Source organism: Tympanuchus pallidicinctus, unplaced genomic scaffold (genome assembly GCF_026119805.1).
Source record: "Tympanuchus pallidicinctus isolate F22 unplaced genomic scaffold, pur_lepc_1.0 scaffold24, whole genome shotgun sequence".
Taxonomy (NCBI): domain Eukaryota; kingdom Metazoa; phylum Chordata; class Aves; order Galliformes; family Phasianidae; genus Tympanuchus; species Tympanuchus pallidicinctus.
This window is the reverse complement of record NW_026294741.1, coordinates 7,091,333-7,103,647: the sequence shown is the minus strand read 5'-3', so window position 1 is coordinate 7,103,647 and position 12,315 is coordinate 7,091,333. Positions and strand designations below refer to the sequence as shown.

Sequence of the window (12,315 nt, the reverse complement as noted above, 5' to 3'; positions counted from 1 at the left end):
GACAAGAGAAGCTGTGAAATTTACTGGGCTCTGATGGTTGTATTTCAAGATTTACCAGCTTGATTAATTAATTACTAAATTATTATTATTATTATTTTTACAGAAAGATGTAATAGGATTTGCTCTAAGATTTTCTAGATCTTATTTCTCTTAAGACAAAGCCAGCAGCTCTCACTACAGGCAGCGATGCTCCCAGCAGGCTACGTGCTGCAGTTGGTATTGAAACTACAACAGAACTCACAGGACAGGTTGTAAAAACACCAGCACTACTCAAAATGGCCCCAGGACTGCAAGTCTTGGCTGTAACTCTCAACCACAGCTGCAGTGCACCTAACAGAACTTCAGTGTCAGCACAGCAGGCTCCTCAGTCACACCAGCAGATCGGCAGCACTTCACACACAAAGTCAGCCCTGAGGCACAAGGCTGGAGCTGCCTTTTGCTGCTGGGAGTCACCTGGTTTCCTCCTACAAAACAACCAACCCTATGGAAATAAAAGCCTTTTCAAATGTCCACATAAGGTAGAACCCAAAGGAAACCAGGCAATGCAAATTTGTGTCTGAACTACTAAAAACAGACTATGTTGGGATTGGGCTGCTTTCACTAGTAGAAAACTACTGAGTGAAAGGTCAGCGGGTAGAGAAACTTGAAGATGAGCTTTTTTTCCTCCCCTCACAAATCAGTGTCACTTCAACTAAAAAAAACCAAAACAACCATGCAGAGTAATGAAATTATTGCCACCACAGTTATGTTTGCAAGACCAACTATGAGCAAGCCTTGTGGAAGCAGCTGAAGGATGCCATCTCCAGCCAATTAGCCCTTCTGCATCTGAGATCAGCCACGTCGGACAGTCAGTGCTTGTACAGCCTGCCTCAGCAAGTCACTCCTGAGAGGGATTTGGATCCTCTGCTCAAGCTGTCAGGATAGCAAGTTTGAGGATACACAGCAGACTGAACAGCTGGAAGACTAACACTTCCCATCATTTCATACTGTGGAAAGCAGTAAAACCAGTAGGAAGGCCAAAGCTCATTTCTTCTATTACAAAAACTGAACACATGGCTTTTAACTCACCCTGCAGTATGCATGTGCTTGAAAGACATAGGGCAACAACATCAACAGTTACGTCCAGCAGGAAACAAATCAAGTAAGGTTGGGAGAAACCAGGCAGAAAAACAGCCAGCTGATCTATTCATGATGCCTTACCAAACACACCGCACTAAAACACACCACTCCAACTGAAAGCACACGTTTTGCCCTCCATCACACAGGGCGCTGCTTTCAGAGGGCAGCAGAACTCAGCTGCTGGAAAACGTTTACCAAAAGCCTTAGGAAACACCAAGCTGAACTACTTCCAAATTCTGCCCTGCAGCCTTTGCAGTAGAGCTTGAAGCCACAGGACTAAACTTGAGCTTGCTTCCTCTTCTACATGATTTTTACTTCACTGCCTCCTACAGTCTGGATTTGTCCAGCACTACAGTCTTATATTTCTTCCCTTCTTCTTTCCAACCCCCCTTATTTAAGTGTCTCTTACTTCCAAATTAATACAGTGTTAAAGAACTTTGGAGGGGGAGATGGACACAAGCTACGGCAGACTCAAATAAAGACCAGTGTTAAATATTACTTAATGTTTTCTTTTATTTAAAAGATCATTCACAAAATACCATATCCATAAATTTATTTTGTTATGAAGCAGAATGTGTAAGTGTTTGGAATTCTTTTTTCTTTTTTTTTTTTGTTCTTTTTTTTTTTTTTTTTTTTTTAAACATTTAAAAGTCAACTGTCTTGACTAGAGGTGAATTTTATATGGGAGTTTGTTCTTAAAATCTTTTCCACATTGAAGATGTAAATAGGTCACTAATTGGTTTGGAATACAACCACACAAATGCATGTCTGTCTTAAATTAATTATTAGTGTTAGACAAATGGTTCTTATCTCAGAAGCAGATTAAGTGACAGGCAGAAGGAAGGAAAGAGTAGTTCTGTGAGTTGCTGGGACTCTGACATGACAGAAGTAACTTTAAGAAGAAATTCACCACTAGCAGCGATGCTGGCAGTGAAGCAGCCATGCTTCCAAGAACTTTGGTGTGCTGGTTGTATCTGAAAGCTGTCAGCACTGGTAGTAGGGGCCCACAATTCTCATGCATTGGATGCATCCATCCTTCAGTGTTAAAGATCCAGATCCTGTTGTCAAACATCATGTGCTCTCTCCCCCTTAGCGCCAGTTTCCCCTCCCTCCTCCCACACAGAACACCCAACAACTGCAAGAAACACTTCGAGTTCAGAGAGATGCAGCAATTAGAAATGCTTTTCATCCAAACTTCTACATGAAGAGAATCTATAGCATAACTATTTCTAATCTGCCCATTTTAATGGTATTGTGAAAGCAGAGGTCTTAAAACTGTACACCACTGGGCAAAGAAATACAGGGGATAATGGCAATTACATACTGCATGGCAAAGTATATACTCCATAAAGAAAAATAAAAAAGTCAATTTTACCTGTAGAAACTTCATTTAAAAACTTACCAAACATGTAAAACCTAAAGAAATGTAAGCAGAAAAAAAGCCAGTGAGCAGCTGTGCTCAAACAGGCACAGTTTTGCAGCACTAACTTCAAGCTCAGGAGTGTAGTATCATACCATTTTGAAGTCTACAAAAAGCAATCAGCAGCACTCTGCTGGCAGGTGCTTTATCCATACTGATTCCACCCATTTGCCAGGCTTGTCAGCCAACTTTATTTGCAGCTATTGATACTTCCAGGTAACCTGTGAGAAAGGGCAGCTACCTCCTTAGCTTTATAAGGGGCTCTGCTCTATACAACTACTCATCAATTATCCTAAATGGTATTTCACCACATGGTTAGAACTGTAAATTATTCAGTTCAACTCATCTGGACTCTCCAGTTTTCCTCTTCAGAGCCACAGCAATACAGAACAAGACATGCGGGTCAGAAGAGGAGCACTGAGGAAGTGAAAGGAAACAATACAGGGTAATAACTAAGTCTAACCTGTGCTTCTAAAGTAAAATAAACCCAGAAAGGAGGAAGTGAAGCAGCACCTTTGTCCATAGACCTCCACACTCGTGGAAGCAGCCACACCGCCTTATCTACTGGCAACTGTGCTGCTTGGAAGGAAACAGAAGAGGAAACTCAGCACAAAGCAGGCACTAGATACAGCAAAGCCAAGAACATACTAAAAACCACTTGTTAACAGCTGACATGCATTCACAAGCTCTGTGTTTTCGGTTTCAAAGAGGACAAATGCCAGATGGCAGGAATGGTAAACTGCAGGGTTGACATTCCAGCAGAGCTAGTCACTCTGTACTGTCTTGCGTTTTCTCCCGCCTCCCCATTCCCTCTCAACACCAAGCTCAGTCGTGCTCCTTTACTACTTCCTCTCGGGGCTTGGCTCCACCAAAGATAGCAGAATTTGGGTTGGCTACTTGATTGAGGGGAGTACCAACTGTTCGAGGTTTGAGCTGAAGCCGGGGCCGCTGCGCTCTTTCCTCTGCAAGAAAAAACAGCGAGGTCGTAAGATTCGTCTGCCGAGGGTAGCAGCTCTAATCTCATAAAGAAAGCCACAGTGATTCTTAAAGGAAAGCTTGTGTCACAGACAGAGTTTACCTTCTGTTGGCTCTCTGAAGTCCATGGAGGATCCACGAAGCGGAGGCCCATCTCGGAAACGACCAGTGCCACCAGTTCCCATTAAGGCACCTGGTGGCCGTCGGTCTCCAGGGCGAGTTCCTCTACCCCGGCCTCCCAGGAAATCGTCGTCTTTGAATCCTGAAGAAGGAGAAGGCTGAATTTAGAGGGCACACTTCACAGTACTTTCAATCTAGATTTTTATTTGGATGACTGGAAAGCCTTGCAAGTCACTGCTGCCAGTCCAAGATGATGCAGTGAGAGCCTTTGTCTGTAGACAGGTCGCTTCACAGATTTCTAACATGTTCTGGAAGAGTCACAAGATTCCATACGAAACCACACTGTGCCACAGTCAGAACCTGATGTATTCACCTAGAGGCTCAGCCTTGCTCAGTCTCTGAGGAGGGGTCATCAAGCAGTGTTAAAGTATGTGCCTCAACCTAAACTCAGACTTAACACTGTAAGGTGAATTCAGGGGTAACACTAGCAGTACCACGAGTGCTGCAGCAGCCAGAAGATCACACTGCTCACAGCCTTAGCATGAAACCTGCAGAAATACAGCAGATGGGAAAAGAACCAGGGAGTAACGAAACTCCACAGCTTTCCACTTGTGCTATTAACTGGCAAGGCATTTACTACACTAATGAAAGAGCTAGGGAAAAAAAATGCAATTCAGACTTTAAATATGAAACTGACTACATTTCCTCAGTCTGTGTATCAAAACCCACCAAAAACTAGCTGTCACTGACTTGGCTTCCATTTCATACCAATGTCTATCTGGGCAGATTTCTCCATCATTCCATCTACATTCAATGGGAGGAAGATATTTCGATCTAGTAAAATACTGAAGTGGAATTGAATCAGTTTTCCAGAAGGCTCTTAGAAGCTGTGTTCCCATCTGAATGTTTCTGCTCCCACTTAGCATTTGGTAGAGCTGCAGGACCATTTTCTGCTACAGTGCCAAAAAGCATTTTTAAAGACTTGATCCAATGCAGTGGAATCTCAGAAAAACTTCTGTAGCAACTAAGACTTGAAGGCTAAACTTCTGGCACACAAATCATTCGTCCAGATGAAACACATCTGTATTTGAAAGCTGCCAAAAAAGCTACAAGGCTATGGAGGCTGACACCAGAATGCTTAGCTACAAAGGCAGGTTAAGCACAGCACTGCAGCAAGCTTGTTCTCTCCAGCATCATGCTTCAGTTCCATGTTAGGGCCATGGTGTGCTCTGTCACCCCTCCTTCTGCTTTGTCCATTGCACTCATGCAGAGACCAGACATTGCAACACTGCACTTGCCAACATCTCCCCATCAGAAAATGGGCCAAACCCACAATTTCAGAGGACAAAAGCACAGGTGTTAATTCCTAGTTATAAGTATCCAAGGTGATATTAACTGGAAGTCAAAAACAAACACAGTGGCTCCATCACCACCTTCTAACTCAGCAAATTCAGTTATTTGCTGCCACTGGCACGACTACAACAGACCTGAGTTTCAGGAATTGCATGCAAACATGCTTTAGAACTCTAACACACCTTTGGAGATGTCATTTGTTTCAGGACTACGGACATGACATTACATCTTAACAGGTTAAAGCCTCCACTCTGAGAGAACACAGCACCAATATCAGTTTTTCCACACGACCTGTCTGCTTCTGCTACTATTAAATAAATATTCTTGGCTTCATGCCTAAGAAATGCAATGCTTAAAACCTTGACACCACCACCAACATTCAGTGTTCTGTCACCTGAATCATTTCATAAAAACTTAAAATTAAGACCACTTCCTCTGTTACAAAGCAATTCAAGTTTCCCCTTTAAGAATTCCACTGCAGCCACAGCATATCCAGAGCTGGCACACAGTAGATTGAATCAAAACAGAAATGGGGACAAATGTAGCTGACATGGAAGTGAGAACATTTTGGTGCCTTTGAGGCTGCCTATAGAAGTGTTAATACTGATACCAGAACCGAAGTCATCTCTGGAATCCCATCCACCTCCTCTGGATTCTCTGGAACCTCCTCCCATTCCTAGGAAAAAAGCCACAATTGTGTTCAGGTCTAAAGCTGTGGGAAAGACTGATCAAGGGGACACCAAACCTAAGTCCAGTCCTTCAATATCCAATGCCAGGCTGCTGGAAGCTCTTCATTTCAGTACTGCCAAGTTCCATCGGAAAGGAACAAATGATTAGTTTATATTAACCAAAAACACGTGGTCAGGAAAGCTTCCCCACTACACGCTGTATGAAAAACTTCAGTGAAGTTAGATTTATGATCAGCAAAGCCTGCTCTCCCATGAGACACCGCTCACTTTCTTGTATCGTAAGAAAATAGCAGCAGATCAGACTCTTGGGCTTATGATTGTCCTCTGCCAGACCGTGCACACTGCTAGGGGGGTTGGTCTCACTTCCTGGGTTAGGAGTGACAGCACATTCAGCTCTTGGACACAAAGCACATCTACTCCAGGCATTCCAGGAGCGGCAGCAGCTACGTTTCAGACAACGCAGACAAATTCTCCTTCCCATACAGTCTTCATGTTGATCTGTGTGCCTTGCATGCATTAGTTCACACCAGAAGTGGTCACTACAATAGCTATATTTAAAAAGCATGCATCTAGGAAAACAGAAGTCACCTCTGTCATCAGGTCCGCCTTTTCTGAAACCAAAGCCACCTTTATCCTGTTTTCTGCCTTCTGCTATGTCCACTCGCAGTGATCGGTCACCCAAAAGCTGTTAAATAAAGAGGAGAATCCCTTCAGAGTTTGCTAGCTGGGCTGCCAAGAAGTGTGAGACTTGTGCTCACCTGTTTCACAAACCAATTGGAAATATACTTACTGCACCATCATATGTAAGAGCTTCCTTGAGTGACTCCACTTCATCAAACTCTACGTAACAAAATCCTGGAAGAAGAACTCATCAGTTAATCCCAGCATTTTAGAAGGCATTTATAAGAAGCTTCTCTTCCCAAATATCTCCCTTCTCTTTCAGCTAAGGGCAGGGCTAAGTGCAAGATGTACACGACTCCAATCAACCATCATTACAGATGAACTCATTTATAATTTATACCTATGGTTATTAACAGCTGGGGCAGCTCCTGCACAGAACTCTGCACAGGCACTACACAAGTAGGAGCCTGAGTTTCCTTCCCTTTACGTTCTCATGACAGGTGACATTTCATTTATGGGTAAGGCAGATATGTAGCTGCATATTGACATTTGCTATTAGCATCTTTAAACAAGAAGCTGAGGTACCTGCTGGTTGCAACCTGATTTTGTCACATCGCAGTGAATTCACTGTGCCTTCTCTCAGGCTCCCTGCATTAAACCCTCATCCTCTAATGAAGTCACTTAGGAATACACTACCTTTCCACGAGCTACTTCCAATGTTAGTATGATTCACTTGCTCTAGAACACCTGCTGCTCTTCTATCTACTAAAAGGCAAAGCAATGGGAATCTTCTGAGCTAAAGAAAGGTTACGCACACTCTCAAAACTTAAGATGTTCAATCTTAGGTGAGTCAGACACTTCAATTTCATTACAAAACATAAAAAAAAACACAAAGAAAGAAGGCTTAAGAGTCTTTCATGAGGGGGCCAATATCAACTTATTTGTTGGTGAAAGACCTCGTGTAAGCCAACATGTTAGTTTGTTGTTCTGCCTTTACAGCAGAGACTGAAATTAGTCATTAAAAAGATTTTGAAAGCAGATAATTTTCTCCTCCCAGTAAGCAATCCAAAACTAAAGCAATTCTGAACACTCACCTTTAAATTTATCTGTTTCCTTGTCTCTGACTAGTCGTACACTCCTTACGCTGAGATCCTTGAAGATGGCATCTATGTCTCCTTGGACAGTGTTGAAGGGGAGGTTTCCCACATAGGCTGTGAAGGGGGGCTCTGTTGGCAGCTCTTTCTGTTTGCGTGAACCAAGGCCACCACCACGAGACCTGGTGAGGAAGCACAGCCCATTTCTGAACGTGACTCCCCGCAGGGCAGGGTGACACCCACTGACTTTCTGGAAGTGGATTTTCTCCCCGACTTCTGTTAGAGGCCCTTTATCTGTTAGAGGCCCATCACCTCCACAACAGCGCTGCTCTCTGCTTTACTGTATTACCTGACCAGTACCCCAGTGGGGGAAGATGAAGAATGAACTTCCCTGTATCACGAGCCATGACGATTGCAGCAACGTAGAGCTATCCACACTGTTCACTACTCTAAGAAAAACACAGCCCAGACCAGATTTTAGGAGTAATTTATAGCAGTAAAGAAATACTTGCATGGCTCAGGCCTATCCTGAAGCTTACGTGGCAACAAAGCATTGAATCAAATGCCACGATATCATCAATTCCACGATAGTTTAAACATCTTTTGACCCTGAAAAGTCACCGCAGGGATCAGCTGTCAGATATCTAAAGGCTGCCTGATCTGCAACACACGCTGAACAGCTTAGCTGAACAAGACATTCTAAAGGCAGAAAAACCCAGTTTAAGCGGTGCTGGATGTTTCCTTCTTCCTTTGCGGTTCATGAATAAGGCAGAAGAAAACAAAGTTGTCTTTTCCCACCCTTTCTCAGCCTCACTCCGTTAAATCCATCAGCACTGGCTGCTGAGGAACTAGAGAAGTGGCAGCTAAATTCTTCACCGCATGAATGTAACACATCTGTGCTCATCTCCCATGCAGTCTAAGCATCCAAAGATAACTTTGATCTCTATTACAGAGAGCAAAGGCCCTTAACTCACAGCTCCTGCATCTCTTGACTGCAGGATGCCCCAGGCAACCCTGCAGTGCCATCTGTGTTGCCTAAGCAGACAGTTATCTGAGATGCTTCCTTTCACTCTGCCCGCGTTCTCTCCTTCGGTACCTTGTTTGTACTGGATTTTGTTCATGGCTGCTCCCTTTCCAAGGCAGTCACTGTGCATTTAAAAGGGCACTGGAACACAACGTGTATTAAGCCAGGCTTTGCTAGGATGGCAAGGACTAATTAGATTTCTGCAGAGGATCAAATATTATTCTGGCTAGTTGCATGCAGCCAAAAATCCAGAGGACAAGCAACGTATTTGTCCACCTTTTTTTTTTTTCCCCCCTTCTTCATTCCAGAATAAATATTTTATTGCAAATGAAGGACAATGTTGAAATCTTGGATAAGATTCCTTAACTCCTGCAAGGCAGGTCTGTCCTTTGTGCCTATTGGTGCTACCAGGCAGGAGCTGCCCCCAACAACACCAGCGTGTTGCTGCATGTACTGGAGTCAAAACTTGCATATCTTTAACTAGCATCTACCCAGGTTCATATTGAAGTGCTTTTGACAATATCCCATATCTGCCTTCCTCTTGTTAACAAACCTAAAACACACTCGAGAACCAAAGCTTCTGTATCTGCATGCTATGGATGTATATCAATATTTATTTCAGCCACATGACTGAGCTTTAAGAAAGAGCTCAAGGATGCAGAGCTGCTCGAGGGAGCTCAGAAACATGCAGAAGTTGCATGTCTTTGTCCTTTATTTTCATCAATGACCTCACAAACAGCCATTAAAATGCCATACATTTAACTGACAGCCTAAAGTCTCAACTTTTAAATCCTTCCACCACATCAAAATTGCTCAGGCAGACTTTCACCATTTTTATTGGGCTGCCAATCATCCGGCTCAGCAAGCTGATTCATCTGAAGGCCCATCCTAAAGCTATCAACAAGGTGATCCAGCCAGCTGGAAGGCAATGTGCCAATGCAGGAAGGAGGGTATCAGCCAGGGCTCCAACTACAGCTATCTCCACTTAGAAAGTGGAATTAGCACGGAACTGTCCTAGGAAGGCCTCAGTTATGAAATAACTATATATTTGGTGTCCTGGATCATTTGAGGAACACCAGTGGCCACACAGGGTTTCAAATAGCAGCCTACAAGGCTCGTGTACAGCCTCTACTATTTTTACAGCACCAGAAGAAGCTGTTCCTACACTTTGCTGCATTTTTTCAATGCTGAAAATAAATAAGGCTGAATCCAGGAACCAGGTAAGACTGCAGCAATGTGCTCAGTTTGTAACAAATACAGTAAGTCCACCATAATTAAAAACACCCCTGAACTCAGTGACCTGGGTCACACCAAAGTACTCACGCCCGCGTTTCCCACTCAGTGCAACCCTTGCTGAGACACAATGAGGTAACAATGACATCATCTGCACAGGAGAAGTGAGCACATGAATATATTTTTCCAGAAAGCCAAGAAAGTTTGTTTCTAGCAAAGGCAGGAAGAAGCACCTCTATAATCAGGTTACTTTTTGGTGGACTAAGCCAGATGACCTCGTAAGGCCAAAGTGGAGTAAAGGAGCAACCAAGCCATGATTCTGAAGGTACTCTCACAATGTTCTGCTGCTCTTTTCAGAAAATCTGTCAAAAAAAATTCAACTAGACATATTTTGGAGAGCTGTTACTTAATAGCTAAACGAGAGTCTCACACTTCTCTCTCTGCCTTTTTGATGAGAATGCTTTACACCTTTTTGTTATTTGTGTTAACTGCATATTTTCTGTCTGAAATAAAGTCACTTGTAAATAAAGAACTACCACACATCTCAAGTACAGCAAAATCCCATCCCATCAAGTCACAGACATCTTCTGTCGCTCTTCCAGCGTAATTCTGAGAAATAAGAGAACAGGGCAGATGTCTCAGGGATGCCAGAGTTTGTTGGGAACTGCCACTTCATATCTGTCACACTGGTATCTCACGTTAACTCTTCATGCAGACCAAGGTTATGAAAAATGCAGCTTTGAGAAACTCCATCTCAACTGAGCTCACCCCGTTCCTGCAGTCCCCGAGCCCTCAGGAATTAAAAAGGATTCTTTAACCAGAACCTTCAAGAATTAACAGCCATGTTTTCACTATGCTACGCATTATAAGACCTCACATGAAGCAGAGGGAGCTATTACAATCTTTGAATCAGGTGCTAGTAACTTAGCAGGGACGTCTGCAGAGGCATCTACTAATTACTTCAACTTTGATTCAGTAAAGCACGCATCTGAGCCTTGCCTGAGAGCAAGTTTAAGTACTCTCTTCAAGAAATCTGAATATGAAAGGCACATTTTAATTTCAGCTTTATTACTTCATGCTACACGCCTACAGTGACAAGGGCAGATTCTACAGCAGCATCTGAATTAGTTACGAGTGTCAAATGCCACTTCAGGCTGTTATCATTGTCAAAGCAGATTTCTAAGCAGCTGTATCATCTGTTTGCTCTGGGATGTCTCCCCTTTAGACTAAGGATAAACACATACAGAACAGCTAATTCAGAAAGTTTAAGTACTGCTCTGCCCACATACAAAAACTCACCCCTGTGACCTCAGCAATACTCCCTGCTACCTGAACTGCCAAAGAGGTGAAACTGATTTATTCCTTTAACCACAGAGGAGGATGAAAACACTGTTTAGAAAGCGCCTCTTGAAAGACTGAGCTATAAAAGCAGCATACTCATTAACACTTGCTTGCAAACAGTTTATTTCACAGTTTTATGCCTACTGTTTTAATTTAGTGCACACTAACTTGCACTGCACCAACCTTCAAGAAACCTGAGTTTCCTAACCTGATTTAAGGCAATCTTCCAAATCGCTATTGCTTTTTGTAGCCCACTTTCCACTCCTCCAACACATCCAGCCTCCACCGAAGTCACAGAGCCGAGCTCCGTTGCTACGGCTCGGTGATTTCGAGTCACCCCGCGCCTCGGTGCCGCGTGCAGCTCACGGCGCTGACCAAAGCGCCCCGCCCGCCACGGGTATCGCAGCGCCACCCGTTCCCGGGGCTTTTCCATTCTGCCGGCTCGCGGCCTCCCGTCCTCCTCGAACCCTTCATTCGCGGGAAGCTCCGTCCTCCCGGCCCAGCCCTGCAAGAGCTCCGCACGGCCCGCCTCGGCTTCAGCCCAGCACCTCCTCGTATCCTGTATTCCTTGTATTTCATCCCCTCCCCCCGCTCGCCCCCGGGCCGGCAGACACGCACTGCCGCACACCGCGTCCTCCCGCCCTTCCCCGGAGCTCCGAGCCGCCACACCGCAACCCTGGCGGCACTCATCCGCCTAACCGAGGTATCGCCCCCACCCCATCCTGGCCCCCCGCGGTCTCGGCCCCCTCCACCCGGGTTAGACAACGAGGGGAGCCCATGAGCTCCCGCAGGCGGCATCGCCGCCCGTCTGCCTCCTCTCCCGCTATCGCACGGCGCAGGGGCCACGCTAGGCCCGGCCGGGCCGCGCCCCCTCCTCCCAGGCCGGGGTCACGGAGCGCCTTTCCCTGCTTCCTTCTCCGCTCCCCGGGGAGCTCCCGACATTTCCCGGCGACCCAAACCCCGCCTCCGCCCTCCCCCCCCGGCGCCTCAGCTCACCCCCGGCCGCCGCCGAAGCTGCTGTAGGCCCGATCGTCGTAAGGATCGAAATCCGCCATCGCCACCTCAGCCTCCACCCCGTGCGAGCGTGACAGGACCGCGCCACGAGGACCCCGCGCCGCTTATATACGGCGGCGCGCGCGCCAGGGCTGCCCCTGCCGGTGCCTGTCTGCAGTGCCGCGCCGGGACGGGCTGCCCCAGCCGCTGCCTGACAGAAAATCCCAGCGCCCCGTCACAGGCGGGCGGCGCGGCGCTGCGCCTTTGTGCCGTGCGGTGCGGCGGTTCCGCGCTGCGTCTGGGCGGCTTTGCGGGATTCGCGTGTCGGGAGCT

The 12,315-nt window shown here is 45.7% G+C and overlaps 1 protein-coding gene across 2 annotated transcripts; it reads right to left on the bottom strand.

Moving 5' to 3' along the window:
- Nucleotides 1–79: 79 nt before the first annotated feature.
- On the bottom strand, nt 80–12,119 carry EIF4H (eukaryotic translation initiation factor 4H). Of its 2 annotated transcripts, XM_052688501.1 has the most exons (7): nt 11,986–12,119; nt 7,392–7,573; nt 6,467–6,531; nt 6,265–6,361; nt 5,598–5,663; nt 3,618–3,776; nt 80–3,501 (listed from the first exon to the last, which is right to left on the bottom strand). In XM_052688501.1, the coding sequence occupies exons 1-7, from the start codon at nt 12,042–12,044 to the stop codon at nt 3,365–3,367; spliced, it is 765 nt and encodes a 254-aa protein (XP_052544461.1). In that variant the 5' UTR covers nt 12,045–12,119; the 3' UTR covers nt 80–3,364. The 2 variants fall into 2 exon arrangements, with proteins under 2 accessions (XP_052544461.1, XP_052544463.1); XM_052688503.1 differs by lacking the exon at nt 5,598–5,663.
- Nucleotides 12,120–12,315: the final 196 nt, after the last annotated feature.

What these genes read in the sequence shown, in the direction of transcription:
- EIF4H (XM_052688501.1), bottom strand. Translation starts at nt 12,044, where the DNA reads ATGGCGGATTTCGATCCTTACGACGATCGGGCCTACAGCAGCTTCGGC. An exon ending in GGAAACAGATAAATTTAAAG is followed by an intron (nt 6,532 to 7,391) that starts GTGAGTGTTCAG and finishes TTCTTCTTCCAG; the next exon opens with GATTTTGTTACGTAGAGTTT. An exon ending in CTTCAGAGAGCCAACAGAAG is followed by an intron (nt 3,502 to 3,617) that starts GTAAACTCTGTC and finishes TTTTTCTTGCAG; the next exon opens with AGGAAAGAGCGCAGCGGCCC.